The 17,651-nt window shown below is 40.7% G+C and overlaps 2 protein-coding genes across 9 annotated transcripts in view; one reads left to right on the forward strand and one right to left on the reverse strand.

The window, feature by feature from the left end:
* PIR (pirin) overlaps positions 1-13,873 on the reverse strand; it is a 151,734-nt gene extending 137,861 nt beyond the window's left edge. For 4 of the 5 annotated variants that reach the window (XM_055438187.2, XM_055438185.2, XM_055438182.2 and 1 more), the window contains exon 1: positions 13,736-13,873. In XM_055438187.2, the coding sequence (XP_055294162.1) occupies positions 13,736-13,751 (16 nt within the window). In that variant the 5' untranslated portion in view covers positions 13,752-13,873. The remainder of the gene's footprint in view (positions 1-13,735) is intronic. The other variant, XM_055438186.2, reaches the window with a different exon arrangement.
* BMX (BMX non-receptor tyrosine kinase) overlaps positions 1-16,907 on the forward strand; it is a 48,275-nt gene extending 31,368 nt beyond the window's left edge. For 3 of the 4 annotated variants that reach the window (XM_055438167.2, XM_055438168.2, XM_055438169.2), the window contains 8 exons: positions 1,685-1,812; positions 4,539-4,613; positions 5,457-5,628; positions 6,990-7,206; positions 8,443-8,507; positions 10,354-10,472; positions 13,787-13,944; positions 15,740-16,907. In XM_055438167.2, coding sequence (XP_055294142.1) covers positions 1,685-1,812; positions 4,539-4,613; positions 5,457-5,628; positions 6,990-7,206; positions 8,443-8,507; positions 10,354-10,472; positions 13,787-13,944; positions 15,740-15,814 — 1,009 coding nt within the window. In that variant the 3' untranslated portion in view covers positions 15,815-16,907. The remainder of the gene's footprint in view (positions 1-1,684; positions 1,813-4,538; positions 4,614-5,456; positions 5,629-6,989; positions 7,207-8,442; positions 8,508-10,353; positions 10,473-13,786; positions 13,945-15,739) is intronic. The other variant, XM_055438172.2, reaches the window with a different exon arrangement.
* The last annotated feature ends 744 nt before the right edge of the window (positions 16,908-17,651 follow it).

Below are 17,651 nucleotides of genomic sequence, written 5' to 3' on the forward strand. Positions count from 1 at the left end.
TTTTAAAATAATTAATGTAAAAGTTATTTTATTTCAGGAATGTTTTCACAGAGTGCCCACCTCTAATTTGAGATAACAGCATGTACCATAAACATCCGCATGGCATCTTTCAATGCTAGAAGCCACACTCCCGGTGCACCTCATGTCCAAGGTTGCAAATGTGGGTGGTGACTAAAGCCAACCCAGCAAGAACGCAGAGAAGGCTTGGATCACTGAATATCAAAATCTCTGTGGCCCTCAGGCCCTCCAGTTTCAGCCAAATCTGATGTCAAAAGTCCTCTCAGTTAAGTTTCTTGACACCAGATTCATTTTTGAAGGTGGCCAGGGAGAAAAAAAATCAGCAAGCAGATGAGAATCCCAGTGAATGACTACAGAAGGCTTCTTTTATGAAATACCAGCAGTGGGCTGAATTTGATTCAAGACCAAGAGCCGAAGAGCCATTTGCAACAAGAAAGCAGCGTTTCTCTTCTTATAATTACAATTCTAGTAAGGGTGGTATTACAGCAACAAGAATATATTAATAGTTTCTTATGTGCCAACACTGGAAAAGAGTCTGATGCTGGGAGGGATTGGGGGTGGGAGGAGAAGGGGACGACAGAGAATGAGATGGCTGGATGGCATCACCGACTCTGTGGACATGAGTTTGAGTGAACTCCGGGAGTTGGTGATGGACAGGGAGGCCTGACGTGCTGTGATTCATGGGGTCGCAAAGAGTCGGACACGACTGAGTGACTGAACTGACTGACTGAAGTATAGTGCAAACTGATATGTACATAATCTCATCTGAACTTTGTAACAACTGGATGAGGTAGCTAGCCAGCAACACAACTCTACTCAAAACCCAGTTCTAGACTGCTCTGTGTGTGTGTGTGTACATGCACGCACTTAGTCATGTCCTACTGTTTGCAACTCCATGGACTGTAGCATGCCAGACTCCTTTGTTCATAGAATTCTCCAGAGTACTGGAGTGGTAGCCATTCCTTTCTCCAGGGGATGTTCCCAACCCAGGGACTGAACCCTTGTCTCCTGCATCTCCTGCATTGCAGGTGGATTCTTTACTGTCTGAGCCACCAAGGAAGCCTGGACTGCCGTGCCATACTCTAAAATCTAAGACAGGCACATCATTACTGGTTAGCCTAAATCAACATGCATCGATTCACCACTATTTTCTACAAGTAGAGCAAAAGAAAAAGGGCGTTTTATGTGGAAAAGGTGCAAGTTCAACAAGAGGAATTAAAGGCTGTTCCCACCCACCCCATCCTGTACAGTCCACTCCCAAAAGAGCCTCCACCCACAGCCTAATGACCATTTCTTCCCACATTTTAAGCTCCATTATTATCCTAAAAGAGAATTGATATTTCAGAATAATGATCTCTCAATCATCAAAGGAAGATGGCTGCTTTATACTTACTAAGGGAAGAACCGTCCAGAAAGGGGGAATTTTATGATAGGTGAATTCTGCATGAGCACAAAGGGTCCGCTGAGTTCAGAGAGGCGCTCTCTTACATAATTATGGGCTGTCACGTATACCTCCAGAAAAAACACCGGATGTCGAGACTGAGAAACCATCTCTGACTTCCCTCTCCAAAATGTGCAAATGTACCTAGGATAATGATTTAATCACTCTTTAATCAAGCTTCAGTTGTTGACTTAAAATATTCTAACATTCTTTCTTCCTTACTAGTGATAAAAAAGGAACTGTTAAACATTACCATGTGCATACAAATGCTGAGAACAAATTGTACCTGGCAGAAAACTACTGTTTTGATTCCATTCCAAAGCTTATTCACTATCATCAACACAATTCAGCAGGTAATTTGGTTCAGTTTTTCTCTTATGTTGATAAATATAAATTTTCTTGGACATTACTGACCCTCCAAATTCTCTTTTTTAAAACTGAAGAATAGTTGATTTACAGTGTTTCAGGTGTACAGCAAAGTGATTCAGTTTTATATATATATAAATATGTATGTACATTCTTGTTCAGATTCTTCCCATTTTAGGCTATTATAAGATACTGAATATAGTTCTCTGTGCTATACAGTAGGACCTGGTTTGTTTTACATAGAGTAGTGAGTATCTGCTAAACTCAAACTCCTAATTTATCCCTCCCCCTCCCCCAATACTCTCAATTATATAAGGAACCAGGAAAGTAGGGAAAAATGCTCACAAGCCTATGCCTGCTGTATGGGGTTTTGTGTATATGTGCATATATATATACAAACACAATTTTACTTATTCATTTATTTTTGGCTGTGCTGGGTCTTTGTTGCTGCACTGGCTTTCTCTAGTTGCAGTGTGTGGGCTGCTCACTGCAGTGACTTCTCTTGTTGTGGAGCATGGGCTCTAGGGTGTACGGGCTTCAGTAGTTGTGGCACTTGGGCTCAGCAGTTGTGGCTCCTGGGCTCTAGAGCACAGGCTCAGTAATTGTGGGGCACAGGCTTACTTGCTCTGCGACATGTGGGATCCTCCTGGATCAAGGATCGAACTTGTGTCTCCAGAATTGACAGGTGGATTCTTTACCACTGAGTCACCAGGGAAGCCCTGCTGTGTGGTTTTTAACCTACATTTCCTGGAATATAACATTATACACTCTACAATGCCAGAAAAAAATGAAGCTGAGTGAGTTCGGTGACTTAGAAGTAGAGATTCCCTTTTAAAATATTTGCAGGGTTTTTTCCTGCCTATAGAAGATGATTGCAAAATTCAAATAATATAGAAATGTGCATCACTGGAGACATAACCTCCATGAACAAGTCAGTGTCTATTCTGAAAGAATTTTTTCTACGCTGATACTAACATTCATTATATATGTATATATATTATACGTGTGTGTATGTATACACATTATATGTTTACAGAGATGAGATCATTCTACACATACTACTGTTCAGCTTACTTTCTTTACTCAGCATCTTAGAGGTCTTTCCATGCACACACATACAGTTGAGTCTGTTCTGTTAAAAGAGAATTCTAGTGTAGAATTACTCCATAATTTTTCACCTAATCCTACACTGATAAGCAGTTGGAGTATATACAATATTTTCCCATATACTGGCTGTTTCAGTAAATATAGCTTTGTGCACCTATATGGGTGTTTCTGTAGCCAAACTCCCTAAAAGAATTTGAGATAATGGTTAAGAACATTTAAAATTGAGGCACTGTCAAATGCTTTTCAGAAATGTACACTCCCACCAAGGGCAACACTTCATTCTCACTGACCCTGGGTACTATCACTCTTCTTAATCTTGCCTGATTGACTGCTGAAATATATATACAGAAATTGCTATATGATCCAGGAATTCCATTCCTGGGTATATATCCAAAGAAAATAAAAACATTCACTTGAAAAGATATATGAACCCCATGTTCAAAGACGCATTATTTACAATAGCCGAGATAAGGAAGCAACCTAAGTATCCATCAACAGATGAACAGATAAAGAAGATGTGGTACATATATACAATGGAATGTTACTCAGTCATAAAAGAGAATGAAATTCTATCATTTGCAACAAGTCGGTGGACTAGAAGGTTTATGTTCAGTGAAATGTCATACAAAGAAAAGCAAATACTTTATTATCACATGTGTGGAATCTAAAACATAAAACAAATGTATGAAAATAACTAACCATAATCACAGATATAGAGAACAAACTAGTGGTTACTGGGGGAGAGAGGGGGAAGGGGCAAGACAAGGGTAGGGGATTAAGCAACACAAACTACTATGTATAAAATAAACAAGTTATAAGGATATATTATACAGCACAGGGAAATACATCCATTATTTTCTAATACCTTTAAATGGAGTATAATCTATAAAAATATTGAATCACTAGGTTGTACACCCAAAACTAATATAGTATTGTAAATCCACTGTACTTCAATTTAAAATATAGTTGGTGGCTAGCTGCTGCTGCTGCTAAGTCGCTCCAGTTGTGTCCGACTCTGTGCAACCCTATAGACGGCAGCCCACCAGGCTCCCCCGTCCCTGGGATTCTCCAGGCAAGAATTCTGGAGTGGGTTGCCATTTCCTTCTGCAATGCATGAAAGTGAAAAGGGAAAATGAAGTCGCTTAGTCATGTCCAACTCTTAGTGACCCCATGGACCGCAGCCTACCAGGCTCCTCCGTCCATGGGATTTTCCAGGTAAGAGTACTGGAGTGGGGTGCCATTGCCTTTTCCAGATGGCTAGTTAATAACACAATAAACAAAAAAGAAAAAAGTTAGCAAAAATGGGAAAAATTTTAAAACAGATTCTATCAAGAAACTAATTTTGATGAGATTTTTAAAAATCACATAAAGTAGTTTTACATTTTTAACTTTTGCTTTATAGAGAACTAATTAGTCAAGTCCAGCAAATTAATTTTACAGGACGAATATGGTCAGAATAGATTCTCTTTCTGCATGAGAACATCCTGAACTCCGTGCTTTTTCAGCTCCTCCAGAAACAGCAGAAGCAGAGATGTGAACCAGTGTAATGTAATGCGATGTGATACAATATGATTATGTGATGATAATGTTGCTGATTTCATTGCAGGCATGATCACAAGACTCCGCCACCCTGTGTCAACCAAGGCCAATAAGGTTCCCATCTCTGTGTCCTTGGGAAGCGGTATGGACATGCCCTTGTGCTCTTAAACTCCTATCTTTTTTGGTTTAAAAAAATATATATTTATATGTATATATACATACACTTTTATATATTATATATCTGGTGGCTCAGCGGTAAAGAATGTTTAGTGTGCTTAGTACCCTTAGCTTGGTAAAATAACATTACATTTTCTTATAAAGCAAATTAAACTCTGATCTGGGAGAGTGTCATTATCATAAGTACACAAGGTTGCAAACTAGCCCCATGATCAGGCACAGACTCCCAGAATAAGAAAGGACAGGCAGTGGATCCAACTTTTTGGTATGCTAGGGAGATTACAAAATTAGGTTGTGAGGATAGAAAAGATTTTAGTTTGTTCAAGAAAAATAATGAATATGTTAGAGCTGAGGCCCTCCCTGGCACTATCTGAACGGGGATCTGCTTCCTGTCTTCCTTTTTTTTCCCCCAGTAAATTTATAATAAAGACACCCTCCCAAATCAGAGTTTAATTTGTTTTATAAGAAAATGGAATGTTATTTCACCAAGTTAAGAGCACCAAACACATTATGTCTTTCCAACATACCTCTGGTTGGTAAAGGTTTTTTAACTCTAATCTTTCTTGTCACTAATTGTAGCTACTTCAGGAACAATACTGTTCTGGTGGCATTGTCATGTGTTTAACAGGTCATAAGATCACATAACTAACAGCTTTCTTTTTAAGTGAGCAACTTTTTTTAAAAAAAAGTCTTGCTGTTCTTCATGTTGTCAATATTAAAGTCTCACTGGAGAGGAAGTCACTTGAGAAGCTGTTAGCCTCAAACCCTTCTATTCTTATCCTGAAGAGTGCCTGTCTTGCTTTATTAGGAATCTGGGAACTGAAACGTGAAGAGATTACCCTGTTGAAGGAGCTGGGAAGTGGCCAGTTTGGAGTAGTCCATCTGGGAAAGTGGAAGGGGCAGTATGATGTTGCTGTTAAGATGATCAAGGAGGGCTCCATGTCAGAAGACGAATTCTTCCAGGAGGCCCAGACCATGATGTAAGTTTCTTCTGAGGAATTGTTGTTTAGCCCTCACCATGAGAGGACATTCATGCTAACAGGACTGTCCCTAACATCTGTAAGGCCTGAATCAAGAGTCCACATATCATAGAACATATAATGGAATATTAGCCATAAAAAATGAAAAATGTCATTTGCAGCAATATGGATAAACCTAGATATAAGCATATTAAGTGAAGACACAAAAAGACAAATATCATATGATATCACTTATATGTGGAATCTAAAATGAACTACTCTGTGAAAAAGAAACAGACTCACAGACATAGAGAACAGACTTGTGGTTGCCGGGGGGAGGGGAAGTGGGAGGGATGGAGTGGGAATTTGGGATGCAAAATGCAAATTATTATATATAGAATGGATAAACAACAAGGTCCTACTGTGTAGCACAGGGAATTATATTCTATATCCTGTAATAAACCATAATGGAAAAGAAAAAAAAAAGAATCATCCTGTTAATTGATAAAAGTAGGTCAATTACATAAGGAGTAATTGATGAACATCATAGTAGCTGTGAGGACCTACTAGAAGTGCTATGTCATGTGGTGGTGGTTGTTGTTTAGTTGCTAAGTCATGGCCAACTCTTTTGTGACTCTTTTGTGACTCTTTTGGACTGTAGGCCAGCAGACTCCTCTGTCCATGGAATTCTCCAGGCAAGAAAACTGGAGTGGGTTGCCATGCCCTCCTCCAGGGGATCTTCCTGACCCAGGGATGGAATCCATGTTTCCTGCTTGGCAGGAGGATCTCTTTACCACTGAGTCACCTGGGAAGCCCATGTGATGCAGTTATTATTTTCTAAATCTGTTAACAAAATTTGACATCATAATAAGTCAAAATGAAGCTTTTTTAAAAGAAAGGAAAATCACAACTAATCTCATTTCTCTAATATGACAACTGTTTTCATTTTACCTTCATATTCTTTTTTTTTTTAATGAAATGTTTAGACATCAGTTAGATGCTTTAAAATGGAAGTGACTGCTCTTAGGATATAGCTTCCTCCAAATCAGTCATAGAAGTTCTCAAGATGCTACAAGACTAAGCAGGATTTCTGAGGTAATAGACAGACTACTGCTTCCCTGATTCTCTGCAGGAAAGTTGAACAAGCACCCAAAGCAGCTTAATGGATGCTGAGGTTGTCAGTGTCCAATAGGAGGCAGCATTTTTCTGCCTCCAAAGGCTAATGCTCCCAGAATCAGATCCTAAACTTTCCCCTCTCTTCTGTTCCAGTATAAGGGCAGAAATTAAAACAAACAAAAATCTGACAGTGATTCTTTTTCAGGACATCTGGAAAATGGAGTATGGAAATTCAGTATTGAACTTTGAATATCTGTTGTTTCCAGGAAACTCAACCATCCAAAGTTGGTGAAATTCTACGGAGTGTGTTCAAAGAGATACCCTATATACATAGTGACTGAATATATAACCAATGGCTGCTTACTGAGTTACCTGAAGTGTCATGGAAAAAGACTTGAACCCTCCCAGCTCTTAGAAATGTGCTATGATGTTTGTGAAGGCATGGCCTTCTTAGAGAGCCACCAATTCATACATCGGGACTTGGTAAGGAAAGAAAGCCATCTCTAGCTCCCGTCTCCAGCAATGGGGCCATTGAGAGGGACGGCAAAGAGAACATCTTCACTTACATTGCATTGGCCAAAAAGTTCATCTGGGTTTTTCCATAGGATGCTACAAAAAACCCAAAAGAACTTTTTGACCAACCAGTATTTTGCTCATTTGCTTAAACACATGACACTTTTGTGATAAAAATCACAGTTCAAAATAAAACACTTCAAGTATAGAAAGAATTTCTAAAGAAGCCATCAAGGTCTATGTAGTTAGGTCGTGGTATAATGGAAAACAGATGCAAAGACTTTGGTCAATTTAGTGTTTCCCAGAACCATTTAACCCAAGCTAACCCTTACTCCCAGAGAAGGCAATGGCAAGCCACTCCACTACTCTTGCCTGGAAAATCCCATGGATGGAGGAGCCTGGTAGGCTGCAGTCCATGGGGTCGCTAAGAGTCAGACACGACTGAGCGACTTGACTTTCACTTTTCACTTTCATGCATTGGAGAAGGAAATGGCAACCCACTCCAGTGTTCTTGTCTGGAGGATCCCAGGGACAGGGGACCCTGGTGGGCTTCTGTCTATGGGGTCACACAGGGTCGGACACGACTGAAGTGACTTAGCAGCAGCAGCAGCAACCTTTACTCCAGGAAGGATTTAGTGCTAAAGCGATCATTTAATATGATAACTGAAAATACAAGAAATGAAATGCGTGCATCTTTGAGTCAGGGTGGATGTGGAGAGTATTCTGCTTGATTTGCACTGGTATTGATTGATCTTTAGAGATTTTTCTGGTGCTAAACAGCAAACGTGCCACACACGCTAGGCCAGTGCATTCCGGATTCTCAGTGCTGTATTTACATCTTCAAAGCGCCTGTTAACATATAGGGTCCTAGTAATGGAGAGGGAACCCCTAGACGGGATTTTTCCCTTCTTGTTGATGAGCTCAGGTTCTGTGTTTCACGTCTAATACCTCTCATACTGTTTGACAAGGATGGATGCTTGAGGGAAAATACTTCTGTGAGCACATTTTCATTTTGAAAGATTGAAAACTGCAAAGGAAAAAAGACAAGATCTATACTCTAGATATTTCCTTTTAAATACAGCATTTGGGGTTGTGATATCTTAGATTTTGTTGACAGTTGTCCCAAAGAGAAGGAAAATATGTGATTTTGATGTCAGGGGATCCTTGGTCATTTTCACTATTGGTAATTTTGTTTTTCCTCTAAAGGCTGCTCGGAACTGCTTGGTAGACAGTGATCTCTCTGTGAAGGTTTCTGACTTTGGGATGACAAGGTAAGCCAGTTCCAAAAGGGCAACCAATGAGAGAGGGATTTCCATTCACATCTAAACGGGGATACAAAACATGCTCTCAATTGGGGGCTTAGAAACCTGGATCTCTTCACTCACACTACCTCTGAACACTCATTTCTTCACTGATAAAAATAGGATTGTTCTTCAGAAATTATCCCAAGGCTCTCTTAATTCTTTCAAAACCTTGATAAATATTTTCTAAATGTAAATAAATCCACAAAAGATCCTAAATATTCATATATAACCTGTTACAGCCAGGAAGAAAACAAGAAAAGTTTAAAAAGCCTTGATTCGCAGTGGGGGGGAGAGAATGTATGCGTTTCTGTGTGTGTATGATGGCTCCTTTAGCCTGTTCTGGTTTTTTCTTAATATTATATGCTCAAATGGGCACAGCATTAACACTAGGAAAATTTTTCTTGTCATTTATTAAATTTTCTGTAGCATCAGGCAAGGCAATAGACTCAGATTTTCTTGGCATTCTAGCAACACTTTAGGATTTGAAAAATTAGTTTGACTGTGATAGCAGTTTAAGAAGAATCTTCCATTTCCTGAATTCTGAATCCTCTTACTATTTAAGCCTCAGAGCCAATTTTCATGGTTTTATACAGGAAATGAAGACATATCTGGTAGCCTTTCCATTCAACAAACATTTATTGAATGCCTAATGCCTAGGCCCTGTGGGAGATACTGATGTAAATGGGTTAATCCCTGCCCTCAAAATGCCCACAACTGAGTCTAGAGGGCAAGCAGATGTCCCTGCCATTGAGACAAAATACAGCTCTAAAGTTGTGCCAATTCAACACAAACACATGCAATTCTGAGGAGGGATAATATAGTTTCAAAGAGATCTGAACAGTTGATCAAAGCCAGCCCTATATTTAGCAAACATGTCCCTAAAAACACCATAGGGAGACCTGTGTGTGTTTTTTTAAGTTTTCTTCAAAATTCATTATGAAAAGCTGCTCCTTTTCTGGAACCCCTAAATAATATAAACAAAAGTGTATTGCATACCCTTGAACATATATTTTTATCATCTTGATATCTTCATAAGATATTGTCCATCATTGCTTACAACAGCAGATTAGAAGCAACTTACACAGTTAAACAAATTACATTAGTCCATAAGAGGGAAGACTATTCAGCCATTAAACATGATGCTGCAGAAGAAAATGTAACCATGGGGGAAATGTTCTTGATATGTCGTTAAAGGAAAAATGAAAGCAAACCTCAGTACAACAAAACTCAATTTTGTTCAAATTATATATAGAAAAAGATTAGAAAGTACTAGCAAAAATGTATCTTAAGTGGTAGCATGACTATCCTTGGGGTGGGATTCAGATTGATTTCACTTTTATGTGTTTTTTAAAAATATTTTATATTTACCAAATACTTTGCATTCAGATTTTGGTATTTTCAAAACTAGATATCAGTTTTTAAAAATGCTTACAAGTCATAAGCAGCCTCTCTGTTCCATTCCGTCGCTCAGTCGTGTCTGACTCTTTGCGACCCCATGGACTATAGGCTTCTCCATCCATGGGATTCTCCAGGCAGGAATACTGGAATGAGTTACCATTTCCTTCTCCAGGGGATCTTCCCGACCCAGGGATCGAACCCAGGTCTCCCGCATTGGAGGCAGACGCTTTAACCTCTGAGCCACCAGGGAAGCCCTCCTAAGCAGCCTCTAGCTAAGCTCAAAAACTGAAAGATCCAGAAAATCGAGGCCCTTGGCTGAAACCGGATGGCTACAAGCCCTGCATCGGCCAGCAGAGGGCTTCCCACTTGATACAGTAAAGTGGTATAAGGGCTGTGTTGATGTTTTCCCCTGCAGGTATGTTCTTGATGACCAGTATGTCAGTTCCGTAGGAACAAAGTTTCCAGTCAAGTGGTCAGCCCCAGAGGTGTTTCACTACTTCAAATACAGCAGCAAGTCAGACGTATGGGCGTTCGGTAAGAATGTGGCCACACGAGACCCATTTCACAAGCTGGCTTCCACAACAGGAAACCACATAGCAGCAACATCCATTTTCAGCAAACCCTCTGAGCACTTACAAAATTACCTGTATACCCAGAGATAAGCAAGGGATTGAAGACGATGATGGTGACCCTTTCTTGGGTCGGTGTTAGGATGTCTGCCACTTAATGTATAATTGGCGTGTTGTTAACACCTCCTCATAAAAATCAAAAGGGCTAAAAGCTTTTTGCATTGAAGATTTTAAGTTTTCAAAAAGGAGTCACTGAAAACTAAAATCCAGTTTGCATGCGGTATAAAACGCTAAAGGGGTTAAAACGGAGTCATCAGCTTTCCGCATCAAAGTGGTATGATAACCATTATTCTGAGTTGACCAATTTGGGGGGGGGGGGCATGCCTGGTGTAAACACCAAACATGAGTTAGCACTTTCTTTGGCCCATCCCAATTTCAGCTAGTGTCTTTGTTAAAATTCATCACTTAGATCAAGGGTCAGCAAACCATGACACAGAACCAATTCCAGTGGCCTGTTTCTATAAGGGAAGTTTTATTGGAGTGCTGCTGTGTCTTCTGTACATATGGTTTATGTATTGTCTGTGGTTGATTTTGTGCTTGCAGCAGTAACTGCCACAGAGACTGCATGACCCTCAAACCTAGCAAACTTACTGTGTGGCCTTCCCTATTTTATTAAAAGATCTGCATTGAAATTAAGTAAATAAACATAATTACAAAATTGCTTCCCTAGTGGCTCAGTGGTAAAGAATCTGCCTGCCAAACAGGAGACACAGGTTTGATCCCTGGGTGAGGAAATGGCAACCCAATCCAATATTCTTTCCTGGGAAATCCCTTGGACAGAGGAGCCTAGCGGGCTACAGTCCATGGGGTCGCAAAGAGTTGGACACGACTTAGTGAATAAACAGCAGCAGCAATTAGAAAACAAGAGATAATTCTTAAATTGTGATTCTGTAGATATTCTGGTATTTTTCCACATCGGCAGGAATGTCAGGCTTGTTTAAAATCACTGTCAGATGGGCCCAGGATAAGTATTCCAAATTATCATAAGGTTATGGAATATATTAAATACAACTGAGAACTATTTCATGCCTGTCTTAGTCCATAAGTACAATTTGACTTTCTACATGACAACTGAGACTGTCTGAAGAAAGGAAAATTTAGTTAGCCATTTATTTTTCTATGTGATAATTTTTAAAAATAATTCTTCCTTTTATAAAAGTGGTATTGTTCATTTTAAAAAAACGTTCCAAGAAATATACAGAAAAGGAAAAACCACCAAGAGCATTTTAGTGAATACTTGATGTCATTTTGTGCTGATGAAGTTGTCAAAATTAGTTTCAATCTCTTTGTATCAATTCATATGCCTTATAAAAGATATTTAAAAAATAAGAATCCAGGCCCACCCCACTCCAACTATCAGAAAATTATTTTATTTAAAATATATCTTAGTCAAAGTCCCAGTGTACAAATAGATGAAATCAGAATGTCTCCAGTAGGCCAAGAAGCAGTTTAGACCCCAGGCAGCCAAGCCACTACTTTGCCCCTTAAAGGTAGCCCCAGAGCCCTGACTGAATACAGTACAAAGATATTTCTGGAGTGTAAAGGGCAATTAATCAGGTTAATTTGCATACCCATAACACTCTGCAAATAGTTTGTTTTCAAGTTAATAAAAATTTCTTACTCAGAAAAAAAAATCAGAATCCGTAATAGTCACAACTGCTTTTTGACCAAAAATTGTATTACCTAGGTCAATTGCTTATCTTTTATGTGCCAGAATTTGGCTGCAAATATTTTCTGGCTGTTTCCAAAAATGAAATTCATTCTTAAATAATCTGACCCCAGTAAGGATACTCAAAATAAACCAGAACCTCTGAAAGCAATTCTCAAAGAGGAGCCCACTTCCTTCGAGAAGTGGACCCACTTCCAAGGAGAGAGTTGTGAAGGAGTCAACAAATTTTGGGATGGTTCTTTTAGAACGTTTAAAACACACACACACACAGTCCCCACAAAGTGTAATAATGCCTGACTATAAATATTTTACATAAAATCTGTAGCCCTAAAAGTCAAAGAAGTTTTGAAGTTAGTACTTCAGTTATAGTTCTAGAACAGTTTTCTCCCTTCTTACACATATCTGGTTTTCCAAGGTTTTGAAGTTGGTTGACTGCTGGAATTCTCTGGCGTGGCTAGTATGACAGAACAATGGCCACCATTTAGAGAGCTTAAAGTGTCCCCAGTGTCCTTTAAGTGCTCTGAGTGTTTCACCCTATTCAATCCTCATGACAACTTTGTGACATGCAAATATCCACATATTACAGACGGGGAAGCAGAACTGAGAAGGGCTAAGAAGCTTGCCTACCCTGTAAGTGGCAAACCTGTGCCCCAAAAGCCATGTCTGACTGGCCCCAGACGCCACCCTCTTGCCCACCATGACCAGAGCTCGGTTCCTTAATCTGGAGTCCACTATACTCTGGATACTTCCAGAAAACACTCTGTGAACTTCCAGAAAATGAGTCAGAAAATTCTGTGCATTCACTGTCTTGAGGGGAAGCCAATGGTTTTAAGCAGATTCTCAAAAGGACATCTGACCCACAAAGTATTCTAGAACAAAGGTCCCCAACCTCCAGGGCAGAGACCTGGTGCCTCCTGTCAGATCAGTGGCAGCATCAGCTTAGAAATACAGTACATGATCAATGTAATCCGTTTGAAACATCCCCAAACCATCCTGCCCCCTCTCCTGTCCCGGGGAAAAATTATCTTCCACGAAAACGAAACGGGTCCCTGGTGCCAAGAAGGTGGAGAACCACTGTTCCAGAGGACTGAGGCAATAGAAACGCCAGAAAGTTGTCCATGTCTTTATCTTAAAATTCCACCCAAAGGTAATGTGTGTGCCAGGAAATGATTGCCAAGGCAGAGAGAAAGGGCGGGGACTTCCAGGCCTCGCTCTAAGGGTTGAAGCTGGGGCTGTCACTATGGCGTCGACGGGGCCGCCGCCTCTGAAGCAGCCCAGGGGCCCTGGCCCCAGGGACCTCCCCCTGCGGCGACCCAGGCCGCCTCCCGTTTCCCAGCGAGAATGGGCGTCGGGGCCTCAGGGAGCAGGAATAAGAGAGCCGGGACTCCAGAAGGGCTAGCCCAGTCTGTCCTCCCTAACGTGCCCTTCTTGCTGGGACTCCGCCCCCAGGGACCCAGGCTCTGACCCAGAGCCTTCCCGCCGCGGCGCGTGACGCTCACGTGACAAACGGTGCATTCTGACGTTGGCTCTCTTTCCTCGTCGCGGGGCAGGGATCCTGATGTGGGAAGTGTTCAGCCTGGGGAAGCAGCCCTACGACTTGTACGACAACTCGCAGGTGGTCGTGAAGGTCTCCCAGGGCCACCGGCTCTACCGGCCCCAGCTGGCGTCGGACACCGTCTACCGCATCATGTACAGCTGCTGGCACGAGGCAAGTGCCCCGCGGGGCGGGCGGCGGGCAGGCGCTCGGGCGCAGCCGGCTGGGTGTTGCGTCAGCACCGGAAGGAGCGCTTCTGAGCGGAGGCGCTTGCTCCAGGGCCTTTCCAGGTGGCTCAGGGGTGAAGAGTTGGCCTGCGATACAGGAGACACAGGAGATGTGATTCAGTCCTTGAATCTGGAAGATCCCCTGCAGAAGGCAATGGCAACCCACTGCAGTATTCTTGCCTGGAGAATCCCATGGGCAGAGGAGCCTGGCGGGCTGCAGTCCGTGGGGGTCACAAAAGAGTCGGACAGGACTGGAGCGACTGAGCATGCGCACACTTGCTACGGAGCAGGTGACAATGGCCCTGTGCCCCTGCTCTCAGGTGTTTGTGATCTGAAATCAGCACTGTTGCTGCTGCTGCTAAGTCACTTCAGTCGTGTCCGACTCTGTGTGACCCCACAGACGGCAGCCCACCAGGTTCCCCTGTCCCTGGGATTCTCCAGGCAAGAACACTGGAGTGGGTTGCCATTTCCTTCTCCAATGTGTGAAAGTGAAAAGTGAAAGTGAAGGCGCTCAGTCATGTCTGACTCATAGCGACCCCTTGGACTGCAGCCTACCAGGCTTCTCCATCCATGGGATTTTCTAGGCAAGAGTACTGGCACTGTAGGTGCCAACAATTTTGTTCATATTTCTTTCTGGCTGTGTCGAGTCTTAGTTATGGCTATGCTCTGCTTAGTTGCTACGTCACGTCCGACTCTTTGTGAACCCATGGACTGTAGCCTGCCAAGCTCCTTTCTGCCCATGGAATTTTCCAGGCAAGAATACTGGAGTGGGTGACCATTTCCTTCTCCAGGGAATCCTCCCCACCCAGGGATCGAACCGTGTCTTCTGCGCCTCCTGTATTGGCAGGAGGATTCTTTACCACTGCACCAGCTGAGAAGCCCAGCTTACTTTTAAATTCATTTACAGTTAAATTTTATTTTAAACTTAGTCAATCTTGACCATGCGCAAAACTCTTTTCCCAGTGTCCACTTTCCACAAAACCCTTTATCACTTTTTGTAGTCATAATTTTATTTCCCCACTCAGAAACAGACACCTGTAAGTCAGACCTACTTCCTTTTCTCTTGGTGGCGGTTTAGTTGCTAAGTTGTGTCTGACTCTTTCTGAATAGTTTTCTTAGCTATTTTGCATGTTTAAAATCCACAAACTAGATAATCAATCAGTTCAGCTTAAAACAGGCTTGTTGATATTTGGAAGAGTTTGTATTCTAACTTGGGAGGTTCATCATCTCTACGTTTTGATGTGTCCTATTCAAAGACAATCAATGTTATTTTCTATGTGCTCAATTCTACATTTGTGTTTTTCAGCAGCATTTTAAAGTTTTCCTCATTTGGGGGGGTACTTTTTTAGTATTTTATTGGGGTTTGTTGCTATTGTAAATGGAGTTTTCTCTTCCAGTATATCTTCTAATTGGTTATTGTATATATATAGGAAGACTATTGATTTTGTCGGTTAATTTTATATACTGTTCTCCTGATGAATTCCTTTGTTATTTGGGTTTGTTCTATCATTAATTCTCTTGGTTTTTCAAGGTATGCAGTTGTATCTCACGCAAATAAAGATACTCTTATTTTTCTTTCCCAATTCTTAGGGCTCTGTTTGTTTTCTCTTTAGAAGAAATGTCTATAGCATTTCCACATTTTAAGAATTGCTAGTTTTAGAACTGAGGTATAAATATTTTACATAGTTTATTTTAAATCAGAACCCTCATAAACTAAACCATTGGGTTTTTCTTTTATCTAGCTTCCAGAAAAGCGTCCCACATTTCAGCAGCTCCTATCGACCATTGAACCACTTCGGGAAAAAGACAAGCCTTGAAGAAGAAATGAGAAGATCTGATGAGAATGAGTATAAATGTTGGCCAACATTTTCATTCTTTTTAAGGAAAGTAACATAGCACAGATGTTATAATTTAGCTAGTTTTTCTTAATGGTATTCTGTGTGCTGTTTCTGTGTTCTGTTATCTAGGAAAAACCAAGGTAGGAAACAAAAGATTCCCTTGATATTTAGGTCAAGTTAGTAATTTTGTTTATGCTTCTCTTAGTGTGACACCTCCCAGCCTATAGCAGAAGCACATTTTCTGATTGCAAAATAGAGAGGATATATATTATGTGTAAAGATTGAGCAGAAACGAAAAATTACTTCTTGGATATTTGTTGTTTTCTTAATATCACCACTATCATGATAATTAAATATGCTATTAACAAGTATAGAAATGGTGACACCTGCCTTCCTGTCTCAATGGTTTCAGTCTTTAGCATGTATGAGAATCAAATGGAGAGTTTATGAAAACACAGGTTCATTAGGAACTACCCGAGATTCTGGTACAGCAGGTCTGAATGCAACCTGAGAATTTGTATTTTTAATAACCTCCCAGATATTTCTGTGCAGTCATTCCAAACTGCCCTACGGGACCTCATTATGTGGTAGGCACCATTAAGTGTTCCATAATTCAGTTCAAATGATACAGTTCTCATCTGATATCCAAATCAAAGCAATGGATTTATGTCATCATGTACACAAATATACAACTGAAGTTAAACAACATTATTCAATAATATGTTAACTGTATGTCACAGAGACAACTTTCAAAGATGCTAAGGTAAAACTTGATGCCTTTTTCCTTATGCTCAAACTATTATCAATTTCAACTCAATTATAACCATGGTCTTGTATCAGATTGTTGCTTTCTCTAGTATTCTGCCCTTATTTGCAGGGGATACATTCCAAGACCCCCAGTGGATACCTGAAACCAAGGATAATACCAAACCTCATATATAATGGTTTTCCTATAATACATACCTTTGATCAAGTTTAATTTATAAGTTAGGCACAGTAAGAGGCTAACAGAAATAACTAATAATAAAATTGAACGATTATAATATACTGTAATAAAAGTTATGTGAGTGTGGTCTCTCTGTCAAAATATCTAACTGTACAAATTTAATGCCTTTTCCATCTTAACTAAGCACTTAATGCACTATGGCTGTAACTTTTGCAGTTTGATGTGAGACAGCAAAACTAGTATGAATTTCTTCTTTCTTCACAGTTTCACTGATAAAAGATTCCTTGTTACCGTAGATCTCAGCCACCTCGGCATTCATTTTTTTCTTTCCATATTGAGAACTTTCACCCTTTCGCTTAAAGGAAACTAAAACTTTAGGGCTTCTCTCCGGCATTTCCGAATCACCAGCATCACTCCTCTGGCACTTTGGGGCCAGGACTAAGTAAAACAAGTGTCACTTGAACACAGCACTGTGAAACTGTGACAGCAGATCTGATAACTATGGCCACTAAGTGACTGGTGGGACACACCAGACAAAGGGACAATTCGCGTCCTGGGGGAGCAGAGCTGATGTCACGAGATTTCATCACTTTAAAACTTAGGAATTGTTTATTTCTGAAATTTTCTACTAAATATTTTCTTACAGTGGTTGACCGCAGGTAACTGAAACCATCAAAAGTGAAACTGGGGATAAGAGAGGCCTACTGTAACCGTATAAAATCCTCGAGTCTGGAGCCCGGGGACTTCTGGCTAGTTTGATAACTGAACCTTCTCTTTCCATCTTCTATCTTGACACAGAAGGACAGGAGTCCTATTTTAGCTTCTCATGACTATTACTAAAAGGTACTGTAGCAAGGAGATCCAACCAGT

The sequence above is a fragment of the Moschus berezovskii genome, chromosome X (assembly GCF_049115385.1).
Source record: "Moschus berezovskii isolate FMDL1 chromosome X, NW_MosBer_1.0, whole genome shotgun sequence".
Classification (NCBI taxonomy): domain Eukaryota; kingdom Metazoa; phylum Chordata; class Mammalia; order Artiodactyla; family Moschidae; genus Moschus; species Moschus berezovskii.